The sequence below is a fragment of the Salvelinus sp. IW2-2015 genome, linkage group LG9 (genome assembly GCF_002910315.2).
Source record: "Salvelinus sp. IW2-2015 linkage group LG9, ASM291031v2, whole genome shotgun sequence".
Classification (NCBI taxonomy): domain Eukaryota; kingdom Metazoa; phylum Chordata; class Actinopteri; order Salmoniformes; family Salmonidae; genus Salvelinus; species Salvelinus sp. IW2-2015.
The window spans coordinates 6,812,721-6,829,796 of record NC_036849.1 but is presented as its reverse complement, the minus strand read 5'-3'; the positions used below and the strand labels follow the sequence as shown (position 1 = coordinate 6,829,796).

The 17,076-nt window shown below is 45.5% G+C and overlaps 1 protein-coding gene across 4 annotated transcripts in view; it reads left to right on the top strand.

The window, feature by feature from the left end:
* Nucleotides 1–17,076, top strand: part of ccdc85ca (coiled-coil domain containing 85C, a) — a 46,769-nt gene that overhangs the window by 18,658 nt on the left and 11,035 nt on the right. For 2 of the 4 annotated variants that reach the window (XR_011480410.1, XM_023994071.2), the window contains exons 2-3: nt 14,483–14,562; nt 16,232–16,339. Coding sequence is in view for 3 of the 4 variants with exons in the window: in XM_023994071.2 (XP_023849839.1) it covers nt 14,483–14,562; nt 16,232–16,339 (188 nt within the window). In the remaining variant the exon portion in view is untranslated. The remainder of the gene's footprint in view (nt 1–14,482; nt 14,563–16,231; nt 16,340–17,076) is intronic. The other 2 variants (XM_023994072.2, XM_023994073.2) reach the window with 2 other exon arrangements.

The window sequence follows — 17,076 nt, the reverse complement described above, 5'->3', positions numbered from 1 at the left end:
TGGCCAGTCCTTTTCTGGCTGTGCCGGGTGGAGATTATAACAGAACATGGCCAAGATGTTCAAATGTTCATAAATGACCAGCATGGTCAAATAATAATAATCACAGCAGTTGTCGAGGGTGCAGCAATTCAGCACCTCAGGAGTAAGGACTACAATCCCTCCATCAGTGCTCAGACTGTCCGCAATAGGCTGAGAGAGGCTGGATTGAAGGCTTGTAGGCCTGTTGTAAGGCAGGTCCTCACCAGACATCACCGGCAACAACATCACCTATGGGCACAAACCCACCGTCGCTGGACCAGACAGGACTGGCAAAAAGTGCTCTTCCCTGACGAGTCGTGGTTTGGTCTCACCAGGGGTGATGGTCAGATTCACATTTATTGTCGAAGGAATGAGCGTTACACCGAGGCCTGTACTCTGGAGCGGGAACGATTTGGAGGTGGAGGGTCCGTCATGGTCTGGGGCGGTGTGTCACAGCATCATCGGACTGAGCTTGTTGTCATTGCAGGCAATCGCAACACTGTGCGTTACAGGGAAGACATCCTCCTCTCTCATGTGGTACCCTTCCTGCAGGCTCATCCTGACATGACCCTCCAGCATCACAATGCCACCAGCCATACTGCTCGTTCTGTGTGTGATTTCCTGCAAGACAGGAATGTCAGTGTTCTGCCATGGCCATTGAAGAGCCCGGATCTCAATCCCATTGAGCACGTCTGGGACCTGTTCGATCGGAGGGTGAGGGCTAGGGCCATTCTCCCCAGAAATGTCCGGGAACTTGCAGGTTCCTTGGTGGAAGAGTCGGGTAACATCTCACAGCAAGAATGGGCAAATCTGGTGCAGTCCATGAGGAGGAGATGCACTGCAGTACTTAATGCAGCTGTTGGCCACACCAGATACTGACTGTTACTTTAGATTTTGACCCTCCCTTTGTTCAGGGACACATTATTCAATTTCTGTTAGTCACATGTCTGTGGAACTTGTTCAGTTTATGTCTCAGTGTTTGAATCTTGTTATGTTCATACAAATATTTACACATGCTAAGTTTGCTGAAAATAAACGCAGTTGACAGTGAGAGGACGTTTCTTTTTTGTGCTGAGTTTATGTGAAGCTGCAGCCCAGTTTTGTTTTGGATTGGCACTGTTCTAGATGAAAACTCGGAAAGTATCTCTGGAATGTGAGGTCGATGTGGAGTTTGAGCAATTACCACACCACTCGCAATGTACACACGCCATGTCACTGGTGGCCCCGTCGCCCTCTCTACGGTGTGTGTGTGTCAGTCAGCATCTTTCACATTCAACTTAGGACCAATGCTGCTGCCTGTTCCCAGGTTCCCAAGACATACACTCTCTCTGTTTCCAAGAGGACACTGCCCTCCTTGAGGGGGAGTCTGGGTACTTGTACAGGATATTGTGATTAACAATATCTAGTTCTTACCTGGAGAAAGCGGATAGACTTATTCTAGTAGGACAGTAAAAACAGGCTTGGAATTACAAAGATACTCAGGGAACCCCCATAAGCCTTTGCAATATGCCTGTTAATGTTGGTCCAACCCATTAACCCATTATTTCATAACCCCCCCACAATAACCAAAGGTGGAATATGCACTGTTCATTGAAAATGAGTTGAAAGGGAGATGTTCCTGTAACAGGGATACAGTGACTTGGAAAAGAGCTCATGAGCATCGATATATCCTTTCTGATAGAAATGGGTCATTCTCCTTCTCTCTTGTTCTTTGTGTCTTCCTCTCATCCCCCTCTCCTTTTCTCTTTATCGTCTTTGTCTAATTTGCATCGGGAGGATGTCCGTAGTATCTTCCCTCGTCTCTGCCCAGTTATGAAACCAAAGTCTACTCTCATCCATTCTGGTATTAGTCTGATTACCCTTGTTTGAAAATGACATTTATCCCAGTGGAACTGAACTTGTTTCTAAATGCACATTCATCCTGATTTCAGAACGGAGGGTTTAGAGCAACTTTCATCCTTCTAAACAGTTTTTTCTGTTATTTAGATATCAACTGAAACCATACAAGGCACAACAATGGGAGGTGCATTTCTAAGGGTTTCAATGTAATATTCCACGTGGAAGATCATTGAGTCCGTGTTGGTAATGATGCTTCGTTTTAGCTCTAGGCAGTAGGGATCTGGTCACACACACACACACACACACACACACACACACACACACACACACACACACACACACACACACACACACACACACACACACACACACACACACACACACACACACACACACACACACACACACACACAATGGAAGGCAGCAGAAGAAGGCCAGATATAGCTAAAGAGCACCCAGGCCCTGGAGTCAAACAGTGAGGTTTGTTGCTAGGATACCTTCTTGTCAATGCCTTGATATTCCGTCTATCTCCTCTCCATGTTGTTTCTCCGTCGATCTCTCTTTTTATTCCACTGTTTGTTTTTCCACCGTTTAAGTCAAGTCCTGACTGGCTGACTGAGGCCTATTTGTTTACCTGTGTTTGAATGGAGCGACAGGAAGATGAAGGAATGAAGGCCTTGAGGCAATACTTTACTCCACGCTGGGTGTTTATGTACCAAGGTATTTGGAAAAGTAGAGTTAGATTATAGACCCTGGCACTCAGTCATTTTAATTTAATTACACCTCCAAACGTGAACTTATAAACAAGCCACCAGGAATGTAATGAAATCTAACCAGCGAGTAAAACACTATTTCCCCTGTCTGTTCATTACATACAGAAAGTCTAGCCATCTCCCTTATGGGTCAAAGCCTTTCATTTGATCAACTCTCTCTATCTCCTGCTTTCCCTACTATGGGGTGAGTGTTACATCATATCTAAGTGTTTGCTCTAGCTAGGTGTGTTTATGATGCTGTTATGACAGAGTTAGTACACAACGTGTTTGGTGCCGGTCACATACAGTAACAAACATTAATCACATCAATCATCTTGAGTGTTGTCTTTGTGGGCTTCTGAGTGGCGCAGCGGTCTAAGGCACTGCATCTCAGTGCTAGAGGTGTCACTACAGACCCTGGTTCGATTCCAGGCTGTATCACAACCGGCCGTGATTGGGAGTCCCGTAGGGCGGCGCACAATTGGCCCAGTGTCGTCGGGGTTAGGGTTTGGCGGGGGTAGGCCGTCATTGTAAATAAGAATTTGTTCTTAACTGACTTGCCTAGTTCAATAAAGGTTAAATAACAAAAAAATGGTGTCAGTGTGGACAAGTACCTGCAGGGTGCTACAGTTGACACACTCAAGACTGCTTTGATTCTCAATGAGTGACCTGGTAAAATAAATACATAAAAGTAACATCTTTAGATGGGGAAACATTGTGCTACATTTCAGCCTTGTTGTAGTAATAGAGAGCTAGCCTGGTGCCAGATCTGTTTGTGCTGTTTCGTCAACTCTGGTCATTGTCATAGGAGTTGGCAGAAACAGCACACGAGGATCAGGGACCAGGCTAGTAGAGAGTTGTAAATGCAGTTTTATAGTGGTGAAACAGCAACAGCATATGCCCCTGTCTACCAGCTAATCCAATGCTTTGCTCTGTAAGATGCTTACAGCTTTCAGTCAGATTCTGTATGTGTAAAAAACTGTGGGATAAAATGGCCGTTTCCCATCGAAAGCCAGTTAGCCTTAAGCTTGAACCGGGACCAAGGCCATGCTAACACTCATAGGGTGGAGCCCAAATGGGACCCTATTCCCTGTGCACTACTTTTTACCAGAGCCCAGTGGGCCCTATATAGGGAATAGGATGCCATTTGGGACGCATACACTCACATTATCCCTAGACACTGATCTACGGTCAGTTTTGTGTAGTATTACCTCAAGTTAGGATTTGGGGAGGTTAAACTGGTCCTAGATCTGTGCCTAAGCCTAAAAGCAACCAGAGGCCCCAGTTAGTTCCTCTTCTGGGGATGCAGGACTTTGAAGCAACAGATTCTGACATATTCATTGGCTTTCACCTACCCAGTCCATAGTTCTATCAGCTCTGCCATGTGGAGTGAACCATAGCAGAAAGGACGGAATAAAGCACAGCTGTAGTTTAGCTATCCAAGGTCCCTCTCTATAGGGAGGCCTAACCTTAGCGTGTGCCTATCGACTCACTGTAACCTTCACGCTAATAACGCTAATGAGCCTAGCGCCACGGCCGTTAGATATCTCATGTGGCTATTTAGCACTTAGCAGTTAGCGAAGAGCACTGTAGAGCTTCACTACAGGGACCTTCACTGTGAGAGGTCAGGTTAATAGCTAGCTACACACCAGTGGTGTAGTGGGGGTTATACGCAGGTATAGACTGTATACCTACTTGTTTTTTAGTGGGCATTGCGTATACTCACTTCTTGATCCCCACTGATGCGCATCAAAGTGGTGTAGTGGAGGTATACGCCGTATCAATGAATAAGGCTGATGGAACAGACCAGAATGTTTCGCTTAAAATGGTGATAACGTATTATTTCTTCACATATTAGGCACAGCAATGTACACATGGCCGTAGGCCTACGCCTGAACGTTCCAGAACACTGTTTTAAAGTGTACAGTAGACAACTCCGTCTCATGTGCAACAGAATTCTTCACACAGGGTAAAATGAGATTATACCCACTTCTCCAGGCACCACTACACCGCTGCTACACACCGAGGGGAACGCAGAACGGGATCACATTCAAATCACAATGTATCCAACGTGTACTATGTACTGTACGTGCACAGGGGACATCCAGGAAGAGGTTTTATTCACATGCCTCTGTGCGGATTAAAGGGATGTGGTTTCTTTAACATTGCACAATATCCGCACAGGCATACTACTGTACAGTATGCCTATGTTTGAATCAGTGGCGCCTGGTGGGAGGAGCTATAGGAGGACGGCTCATTGTAATGGCTGGACCTTTTAACACATATGGAAACCACGTTTGACTCCGTTCCATTAATTCCATTCAAGCCATTACAATGAGCCTGTCCTCCTATAGCTCCTCCCACCAGCCTCCACTGGTTTGAATACTGCACACAAAGTGTGAATGTAGCCTAAACACTGATGGAATTGTGTGCTTTTGAAAACAACTTATTCAATGCTAGATGAGTCCTCCCTCATTTAAGAGCTATAATAAAGACACATACCAATCAGGGATAGGCCTATTTTGATGAGATGTATTCGGATATTGTTGGATTAGTGGGTTACTGAAGACTGCTAAATAACTCAGGGGATTTACACCTAACCTGTTATGGGCAGGTATATACACAATAATGCAGGCTGTAGTTGAACAAGTTTCTTTGAAAGAGAAAGAGAAAGAGAGAGAGTGAGAAAGAGAAAGACGTAGGTAACATAAAGGTGTGTAACATGAACCAGGCATTGGTCTCTTTATTATATTGTTATAGAACAGGAGAGAGGAGTAAAGCGGGCCACTGCTGCTGAACCTTGGGAATGAGCTTGCTTGACCAGACACCGAGTGACCTAACAGGCAGAAAGACAATGTGTTGTAGCCAAGTGGGTTGTCAGGGCATCGCGCAATGTTTTATTTTCCCTTACTGTACCCTACTGTACCCTACTGTACCTTACTGTACCTTACTGTACCCTACTGTACCTTACTGTACCTTACTGTATCCTACTGTACCCTACTGTACCATACTGTACCATACTGTACCTTACTGTACCTTACAGTACTTTACTGTACCCTACTGTACCCTACTGTACCTTACTGTACCCTACTGTACCTTACTGTACCCGACTGTACTTAACTGTACCCTACTGTACCCTACTATACCCTACTGCTACCTTACTGTACCTAACTGTACCTTACTGTACCCTATCTGTACCCTACTGTACCCTACTACCTTACTGTACCTACTGTATCCCACCTGTACCCTACTCTGTACCCTACTGTACTCTTACTGTACCCTACTGAATCTCTCTGATTCTTTTGACACTTTTGACCTGAATCTATTGTGGTTGTGTGTGAGTGTGTGTATTAACTGTATGTCTGTGATGCCAACTATGCCCTTGATCGGAGCACATCAGAGCCATGGCCTGGTTTATACAATACCCTCTGCTCCTCTCTACAGTGTGTGGGTTATACACACACACACACACACACACACACACACACACACACACACACACACACACACACACACACACACACACACACACACACACACACACACCACCACACACACACAACACACACACTATAGAGAGATGGTTGATAGTGGCACTGCCTGACAGGGAGGTTAGTTTAGATTTGAACAAGCTAAATGTACTCCCACGTTCAAATTATTTTAACACCGGTCAACACTGTTCTAAAGAGCTAACTACTACTCTGATAATAAGATTCTATCCTGAAGCGAGTGAAACTAAAACAGTTACCATTATGACTTGAGCTATCAGGTGATGTCATTAAATTGTGTGGTCAACTGTGATGTAGGTAAGCAAACGTCCTGTAGCTGGAGTTATATGGTTGGAATTGGCATGTTCCCTGAAGCAGCATCTTCAGTTAACATCTAGGTTACATCTAGGTACACACACACACACACACACAAACACACACACACACACACACACACACACACACACACACACACACCACACACACACACACACACACACACACACACACACACACACAACACACACCACAATCCACACCTTCCGATATGCACGACCACGGACCGCCATCACACACCACCACGTGCACATTCATTTCAGCAACTAAACCTAGCTGCTCCCACACACACACACACAACAACACATCAACACACAAGGCAAGCACTTGTCCTCTCATGGAATCTATTCAAATAGCCAGATAGAAGTTGTTGTCCGGGTCTGGTGGTGCATTATGAAAACAGGGAGAAAGGAGATGATAGATTATGGTGTCAGGTTGTTGGATATGCTTCACCTTCCACGTTGGGTGCTTGTGTGCTGTGTGTGTATTTGTGTCGTCTTGAGTGAAGAGGGTATGAGAGTTTAGAGACAGGAGAGAAGGTCCTAGCTGTGTGTGTGTGTGTGTGTGTGTGTGCGGTGCGTCTCTAACTCAGTACTGTGCCTCATTACTTGGCTCTCTGCAGCTCAAACAGAGATTGATAGTGACAGCAGCGCCTTGTGAAATGGACAAGATGCACAAGGCACGTCTCTCCCTATCCCCTTCCCCTCTAACTCTCTCCATCTTTCTATCCCTCGCTCCCTCTTTCCCTTTACCACTCCTCCTTCCCTGTGGTTCTCAGTGCTGTGAAGCAGTGTAGGAGAAGTGTTTGTTGACACTGCTGTCCCAAGGGCCTGTCATGTAAGCAGACTCTCCATCACCTCAACCACTCCATCCACAGCTTGTGTGAGTGTGTGGCGTTGTGTAGACTAACCAAACAACATGGAATTCTCCCCCACACAATCTACCAACCTTTTCCCCTCTCTCTACCTCTCGCCATTCTCTCCTCTCTCTCTCTACTCTTCTCATCCATCCACAAAACCCGAATCCCCTTTCCTTTCTTTCTTTCTTTCTTTCTTTCTTTCTTTCTTTCTTTCTTTCTTTCTTTCTTTCTTTCTTTCTTTCTTTCTTTCTTTCTTTCTTTCTGTGCTTGTGCTCCTCTCTCTTGTCCAGAGGCGATCAGCAGCACATACAGTATCCTCTTTGCCTTCTGTATGCACTGTCTTCTCCTATAAAATGTCCCTCCCTCCCTCTCCTCACGCCTCCCCTATAAGCTGTATACAATGAATGTTCTAAAAGGAAAACCCGTTTGGGTTCCATGTAGAATCCCCGTTGGAAAGGGTTCTACATGGAACCCAAAAGTATTCTACCTGGAACCAAAAAGGGTTTCCTCGAAGGGTTCTCCTATGGGGACAGCCAAAGAACTCTTTAAGGTTCTAGATAGAAAAAAAGGTGCTAAGAGTGTATAGCCACAGTCCCCCATTGAAACCTGATTCAGACTGCACCTTTGCACCTCTGTCTCCAGCTTCTACCTTGTCTAGGTCTGGGGCAGCGCAGACGGTACGGCCCATCCATAAGAGTTAGCAGGAAGTGGACAGCTGCTGACGGACTGTAATTGTAGGATGCCCTCCCCTCCTCTCCTCTCACTCCTGTCTTCTCTCCCTTGTCCTTCGGTCAGCACTGTCTGTGTCTGCGTTTGTAGGCTGCATGTGTGTTAGAGAGTTGCTGTGCGTCTGTCTGTGTATGTGCGTGTATGTGTATCCTATAATCAGAAGTGTCTGTGTCTGTATCCCGAGGCAGGCTGTGTCCTCCAGAGTAGAAGCTGCTCAGCCATTCCTTTGACTTACAGGCCATGGTACGGCACACAGTTACTGTTTAAGAAGTTGTTCTATAATGCTGCTTATGTAACTGGGTGTGGCTGTGTGTTTGACCTTATCAGCCCTGCAAGGTTCACATGTAGTTTTATGTCTCTGTGTTATGGCTGTCATTCCAGGTCAGGTCCCACCTCTCTCTGTAATGAGCCCTCAGGGAATGTGTGAATGTGTGAATGTGTGTGTGTGTGTGTGTGTGGTGTGAGGGCCAGAGGAGCTATGGTGATGGAACTGTGGAAGGGTAAATCATCAGGACATACTGTATCTATCTATCTGGGTCTTTAGGGTTCAACGTTCAGATCCTTACAGAAATGGAACGGCTCGCTTAGCCTCGCAAGCAATGCAAGCCTCTGTCTGTCTGTCTGTCTGTCTGTCTGTCTGTCTGTCTGTCTGTCTGTCTGTCTGTCTGTCTGTCTGTCTGTCTGTCTGTCTGTCTGTCTGTCTCACGTCCTATCTCGCTCTGTCCCCCTCGTCAGACTAGATGTATTACATGATGGCAGACAGCTCTATCTACTGTTATATTGTCGTTTGTTACAGTTCCATTGCACACTCCGTAATTTGGTGTAATTCAGTAGGCTTTGTCTGCAGCTTTGGTCAGCAAAGTTTTTCTGTACTGTATCACTGCTCTCCAGCTGGTTTGCTGAGTCAACACTCTGGCTATTTCATTATGCACTGGTTGTATTTGTGGGTGTAGCGTTCAACTATTTCAATCTATTTGAGCAATATTTGTCCAACGTAGGAGCTATTTACCAAGCATACAGAATCTGCCTGTATGTCGTCGTCAGTTGTGTCGTCTTTTCATATCTGTTTCATCTCTCTGTTCATCTCAGACTCATCTCTCCTGTGTATGGCTTGTGGGGGCTGCAACTCAGCATCAGAACCGTATGGGCCTCTTAGAGTCAGACCAGATCAGGTTACTATAGAGACCCTGGCAGGTCAGGTTCCTATAGCGACCCTGTGAACAGACGGAGAGTGGAGCAGAGGGTTGCGGAACAATACTGCAGCTGTTTTGCCTGTGCCCCCACTGGCCCTGTGTGTGTCCGTTTTGTGTCCGTATAGTGTGTGTTTTCCTTCTCCCACTAGCCTCTCTACACTAAAACTCCACCTACAAGGTAATTGAAATCATTCCTGGGTCTGCTCGCAGTACCTTGCAGCTGTGTGTGTGGACATAGGGGGGGTGTGTGTGTGTGTGGTGTGTGTGTGGTGTGTGTGTGTGTGTGTGTGTGTGTGTGGTGTGTGTGTGTGTGTGCGTGTGTGTGTGTGTTGTGTGTGTGTTGTGTGTGTGTGTGTGTGTGTGGTGTGTGTGTTGTGTGTGTGTGTGTGTGTGTGTGTGTGTGTGTGTGTAGTTGGTGAGTTTTTAAAAATGCATAAACAGACACACAGCAGCCACTGTGTAGTTTTCCAGGGTCAGGCCCCTGATCTCCCTCCCCCTCACTGTAATTGAAATCATTCCTTAGTGAGTCCCAATCAGGGAGCTCAAAGCCTTCTTTATTGTGCTGCTCTAAGGGGAGCGCTATGAAGAGAGAGTAGGGGTGTACAGTAACCCTATGTTACAGTCTCATAAAATGTGTGTGTGTATGTGCGTATGCGTGCATGCGGCTGTGTGTGTGTCCAGAGGTAGAGTAGGACTGTGTTTTTACTTGTGTATAATGGAAGGAGTAGTGGGGGAGGCGAGGCGAGCTAATTTGATAGTAATTGATTCCATAACTGTAGGGTTTAGTCACCTCCCCCGGCCTCCTATTCATTAACTATACACTCATGAAGCATTCCCTCCGTCTCAACTAGTCTGTGGAGACTTCACCTCACAAAGTTGACTTTCTACAGGTCATAGACGCCTGGACATTACCAGTGTGCATAGATCTGGGAACAGACAGCATTACAGGCTTGTGTGTCTGCACGTGCCATCATGAAATCAAGAGAAGAGTAAGATCGCAGGGTTATCCCTTGTGACTGAAAACAGGGTCAGCTGGCAACGGTGTGCTTTTTCTGTCAACGTCCTCATGCTTTTTTCTGTACTGTCCATGCTCCTTCCAAACCTCTGTACGAGTTTGTGTGTGTGTGTGTGTGGTGTGTGTGGTATACTCACCGAGTAAAGATATTCCCTGGGTAATCCTCTTCATGTCCCATCTCTCCCATGAAAATGAATTTCTACTATTCTCTCCTTCTCTCCTGCTGTAATCCCTAGTCTGATAATGGCTGAGGTATTTATGTGTAGCTGAGAGGATACGGCTCTGTCTCACAGGTTATACAATACAACCGTGTGGGAGAATAGGAGTAATGGGATTAAAGATGCCAGCAGGGGGAATATGACAGTCCATTGTGAGGATGCATCATGGCTACTCTGTATGAGTCTCACTGATTGTCTATGCAATACTATGACGTGTGATAGACGCCTGGCGCTTCTATCACAATAGAATCAGAATGATTAGAATGGCCGTGGTTCTAGATTGGAACGGAACTCAGGAATCTATTCTCTGGACAAAAGTAGTGCACTACGTAGGGAATAGGGTGCGGTTTGGGATGCAGATTAGTGACTACCATCTAGTCCTTAGGCCCTTTTGCCGGCCAGCCTGTCTGCCTGCCTGGTGGAGTAATCGGCTTGGGAGCCGGCTGCAGGGTACAGGACAGGACAGGTCAGCTGACCACTGTGGTTAGATTAGAGAGGTCACAAGGAAGGCAAAGAGGCTTACTGTAGCCACAGGAGCCTTGCCTGCCGCTCCCTCTCTTTCTTCTCTCTGTTTCTCTCTGTGATTCTTTCTCTCTCTCTGTTTCTCTCTCTTCCTCTGTCTCTCTCTCTCTTTGTTTCCTTCCCAGTGTTTTTCTCTCATTCTCTCACTGCCTGTGCCTGTCTCCTCAGTTTTCCCTTTCACTCTCTGTGTTTCTCCTTTCTGCCTTTTCATCTAACTGTCTGTCTCTCAGCTATTTATCTGTCTCTCTCTACCTCCCTCCCTCTCTGCCTCTCTCCCTCGCTCTTCCTCCTTCCTGTGGCTTTTACTATGAAAACACCATTACGTCATTCACTGGCGGATGAGTCAAGTTAATCACTACTGTATCTGTCTGTCTGTGCCTCTGGTCCTTACAGCTGAGACAGAGACAAACAGCCAGTCTAATGGCCAGTAATGACTGGGCTCTGTCATTGGTTTTATGTATCATATACTGACACCTGGTGGTGGAGTAGATACAAGTTGCCACAAACAGACGTTGTGTCCCAAATGACAACGCTATTGCTATTATAGTGCACTTTTGACCGGGACCCATAGGGCTCTGGTCAAAAGTAGTGCACTCCAGTGCCTTCAGAAAGTATTCACACTCTGACTTTTTCCAAATGTTGTTGTCTTACAGCCTGAATTTAAAATGGATTTCAGTTATATATTTTTTTTCACTGCCTACACACAATACCATATAATGTCAAAGTGGAACTTCTTAGAAATTATACTGAACAAAAATATAAATGCAACATGTAAAGTGCTGGTCCCATGTTTCATGAGCTGAAATAAAAGATCCCATACATTTACCAAATGCACAAAAAGCGTATTTCTCTCAAATGTTGTGCATGAATTTGTTTACATTCCTGTTAGTGAGCATTTCTCCCTTTGCCAAGATAATCCCTCCACCTGACAGCTGTGGCATATTAAGAAGCTGATTAAACAGCATGATCATTACACAGGTGCACCTTGTGGGGACAAAAATGTGCAGCATGCAAAAACTTGGCATGCTGACTGACTGCAGGAATGTCCAGCAGAGAATGTAATGTTCATTTCTCTACCATAAGCCGCCTCCAACATCGTTTTAGAGAATTTGGCAGTACGTCCAACCGTCCTCACAAACGTAGACCACGTGTAACCACACCAGCCCAGGACCTCCACATCCGGCTTCTTCACCTGCAGGATGGTCTGAGACCAGACACCCGGATAGCTGACGAAACTGAGGAGTATTTCTGTCTGTAATAAAGCCCTTTTGTGGGGAAATCCCATTCTGATTGGCTAGGTCTGGCACTCCAGTGGGTGGGCCTGGCTCCCAAGTGGGTGGGCCTGTTCCCTCCCAGGCCCACCCATGGCTGCGCCCCTGACCAGTCATGTGAAATCCATAGATTAGGGCCTAATTAATTCATTTATATTGACTGATTTTCTTATATGATCTGTAACTCAGTAAAAGCATTGAAACTGTTGCATTTTGCATTTATATTTTTGTTCAGTATAATAAACAATTTAAGTTGAAATGTCTTGAGTCAATAAGTATTCAACCCCTTTGTTATGGCAAGCCTAAATAAGTTCAGAAGTAAAAATGTGCTTAACAAGTCACATAAGTTACATGGACTCACCCTGTGTGCAATAATAGTATTTAACATGATTTTTGAATGACTACCTCATCTCTGTACCCCACACATACAATTATCTGTAAGGTCCCTCAGTCGAGCAGTGCATTTTAAACACAGATTCAACCACAAAGTCCAGGGAGGTTTTCAAATGCCTCACAAAGAAGGGCACCTATTGGCAGATAGGTAAAACTAGACATTAAAAATCCCTTTGAGCATGGTGAAGTTATTAATTACACTGAATGGTGTACAGTCACTACAAAGATACAGGTGTCCTTCTTAACTCAGTTGCTGGAGAGGAAAGAAACCGCTCAGGGATTTCACCATGAGATCAATGGTTTAATGGCTTTAATAGGACAGAACTGAGGATGGATCAACAACATTTTTGTTACTCCACAATACTAACCTAATTGAGTGAAAAGAAGGAAGCCTGTACAGAATAAAAAATATTCCAAAACATGCATCCTGTTTGCAACAAGGCACTAAAATAATACAGCAGAAAATGTGGCAAAGCAATTAAACTTTTTGTCCTCAATACAAAGTGTTTTGGACAAATCCAATGCAACGCATTACTGGGAACCACTCTTCGCCATTTGTGGACGCAAACCCTATCCAGCAAAAGCTTAAAATGGGTTGTTGCAATTTACTAGTCATAAACTCAGTGGTTAGAGGGTAGAGGAGATCAACTCTAGCTCGTGTCACAACCCTCACATCTGTACGTCTACCAGCTACACCATTAGACACCTTGGCATTGGTTCCACTGTCTAGCCCTCCATATATCTGTGTCTTCTCCCTTCCTCTCTCTCTCTCTCTCTTCATCTCTCTCTCTCTCTCTCTCTGCTCTCTCTCTCCTCTCTCTCTCCTCTCTCTCTCTCTCTCTCTGTGTCTGTTATCATCGCTCTTCCCCCCGCCTTTCCCCCTGTCTCATTCCTTCAGAGGGAGTTATGGAGGAACAGAGAAGAGAGGATAGAGTAGAGAATGGTCCCTTCTCGCTAAGTTTCAGTCATCATTCCATCACTATGGTCAACACCCCCCCCCCCCCCCACACACAACACAACACACACACACACACACACACACACACACACCACAACACACTCCCCCCTCTGCTGCCTCCCCCCTCTTATTAGGGAAATACTGAGATGGATGACAGAGCAGTGTGTGTGTGTGTGTGTGTGTGGTGTGTGTGTGTGTGTGTGTGTGTGTGTGTGTGTGTGTGTGTGTGTGTGTGAGCGTACATGTAGGGGGCCTAACAACTGCTGCCATTGCAGATTGTCTCCATTTAAATCATGAAAACCATGGGGTTTTTGTGCCACCAAAATAATCCTAGTGCTTTATCTGATGGATTGGATTGAAATCTCTGTAAAGGAGCTGTGCAATCCAGTATTGATTGTTGGGAATCGGCGGTTTACAGGAAATGAAAGAGAGACATTTTAGGATTACTGGAGTTTTAGGCACAACATAATCCCCATGGGAGAGCGAACAATGGAGCACTGGACTAGTGGAGGGTTAAGGCTGAGAGGACTGCTGAGCATCACACAAACATGCCAATCAGAGGGAACCCAGAGACCACCAGACAATACATTAAACAAAGGCCAATGGATATTTACAGACACTGTAGTGAAACTGTGGGCGCGCGTGTGTTTTGGTCTAATAAACGATGTATGAGTTGGTGAGAGGAGTAGGAATGTGTCAAGGTTTCAGACATATGGTTCAGATTTGACACTGGGCATGTGCCAAATGGCACCCTATTCCCTATATATATATATATGGAGCCTGTTCAAAAGTAGTGCACTAACAGTATATTGGGAAGAGGGTGCTATTTGGGACACTGACACTGACTGACATTCTTCTACATGATGTTTTCTCTTCCTCTTTGTCTTCCAGATCCATCTTCAAACTACACGAGACAACTGGAGACCAAGGTCAGCATCCTGGTGGATGACAACAAGCAGCTGCTATCACAGGTAAAACACTGCAGCTGTTTTATCACCGCGGTGAAAACAATCAGCACTCTGTTGATACTTCTCTCTCTCTTCGCCCTGTCTCTCTCTTACTTTCTCCCCGTCTCACTTTGTCAAACCCAAGCTCTCTCGTGGGAGAGACAGACGAAGCAGCAGAGACGAGAGTGTATTTTTCAACGTATAAATAGAGGATGTGAGAGATGAAAGAGAGCGAATAGCGAAAGCTAAATATTGCAGAGTAAACGAGTACACAGGGGAGATGGGGAGGAGAGAGAGAGAGAGCTTCTACCTGCTGGGATGATAGGGTTAATTGAATAATTCAGTATCACAGGGAAAGTGGTCTTCAATAATGGATTGGGTTAAAATAATGGGAGGGCAGGAGAAATCACACATGGACTGAATGTTTCATGGCTTCTCATTGTCATTCTGTCTGCCGTCTGATTTCACACGAAAGGAATCGGTGAAGAGCAACAACACACACACACACACAGACAAACCGATTCTCAGTATCTCTACCCTCTACTGGGAGACCCTAGAACACATACACACACACACATGCCCCAAAGACGACACGCCCCAAAGACGACACGCCCCAAAGACGACACGCCCCAAAGACGACACCCTCTGTGTTGGGCTGACAACATGTTGATCCCTTATTCTGCACTCCACACAGAGAACATAGAACACTGAAAAATAACACAAAATCTATCCCTCAGGGTAGCAGGTAGCACAGACCAGTCAGGGAGTCTAACCATAAGGAGTGTGTGCATGTGTGTGTGTTTTTTCCGAGCTGAACTGAAGGGTTGCTGTTAGCGTCAGATAGATGCAAGATAACACTGACAGATACCCATGTCTGAATCAAATGAAACATTCTATGCCTGGTTTGCTTTCCTTACGTGGCCCAGAGGGTAAAACAGACAGTGTGGAATCTAGATCAACCAAACGTTATTGTAAGTGCATTTAAAATCCCAACACATTTCAAATTAAAACAATGAAATGAAAGAAGTCAAAGCAAACCAGAAGCAATGAAAGAGATGAGTAAAAAGAAAACCGAACGCAAAGGATGTCTTCAAAGAGTAAAATCACTGGTTAAAAGACACACGGTTTAGAGTGAGCTCATCATAATGACCTCACACACGTACATAGAAAGAGGCCATACCCCTCCAAAGCCTGCTATACAGTTATTTATCTACTAAAATCTGTCTTGTCTCTGTTGTATTACCTTGTCCAATGAGACAGACACAGATATGTGACATATGTAAAGGCAGGAGGGAATGTTCATTGACTTTTTGGTCCCATCTAATGTCCCAGTGACCTAAGGCAGAGGGATGCCATTTACTGTATGCCAGACAGGAGGATTCAAAACATTGGCTGGCCATTTTCACTGATATATAGGGTATAAATGAACTGAGCTGTCTGAACTCACAACTGCTGTCTTACAAGGTGGCCTTAAATGGCCCGTTGACAATCCTGAGCATCAATCCTCTCAACTACTATGCTTGTGCTTCTATCTCTTGTCCAGAGGAGATCGGCAGCACATATTCTGTTCTTTGCCTTCTGTGTGCACTTTTCCTCTAAATGTTCTCTCTCTCTCGCTCTCGCTCTCTGTCTCTCTCTCGCTCTCTGTCTCTGTCTCTCTCTCTCGCTCTCTCTCGCTCTGTCTGTCTCTCAGCAGGCTAACAGTGGTGATCTGAACAGTCTGAGGAAGGGTCTGTCTCTCTACCACTCTGAGTCTCAGCTCTCCTCTCTCACACAGTACCAGCAGGACGCCGTGCAGAATGTACGTATAGTGTGCTAAACCACTCCTTGTGTGTGTGTGTGTGTGTGTGTGTGTGTGTGTGTGTGTGTGTGTGTGTGTGTGTGTGTGTGTGTGTGCAGGGATTCTGAAGTGTGTTGACCATATTTGGTCGCTTATGCAACAAAATATTCTGCTGGCGACCTGCAGTTTTAATTTGTGATCACCAGTGCAGCTAGAAAAAAAATCCCCCAGATATTTATTGTCGTAATGATTAGTCTTTGCTTTACCGCAGCCTCCCAGTGTCTTGGAGTCCTCTCTCCCTCCACGACTGCTTGCTTCCAGTTCCCGGGCCACACACACCAAGCCCCGCCCGCTGTCACTCAAGCAGGCAGCACACAGTTAGGAACCACGTTGTTTATTCTCTCAGCATGCTGTCAATTCATGCAATTCAATTCGACACCGTTCTGTATACTTCTGGCCCTTCTTTGGACACTGTGTTAACTAACTTCCTGACGAGCTTCAATGCCATTCAACTCTCCTTCCGTGGCCTCCAACTGCTCTTAAATGCAAGTAAAACGAAATGCATGCTCTTCAATCGATCACTGCCCGCACCTGCCCGCCCATCCAGCATCACTACTCTGGGCGGTTCTGACTTAGAATATGTGGACAACTACAAATACCTAGGTGTCTGGTTAGACTGTAAACTCTCCTTCCAGACTCACATTAAGCATCTCCAATCCAAAATTAAATCTAGAATCGGCTTCCTATTTCGCAACAAA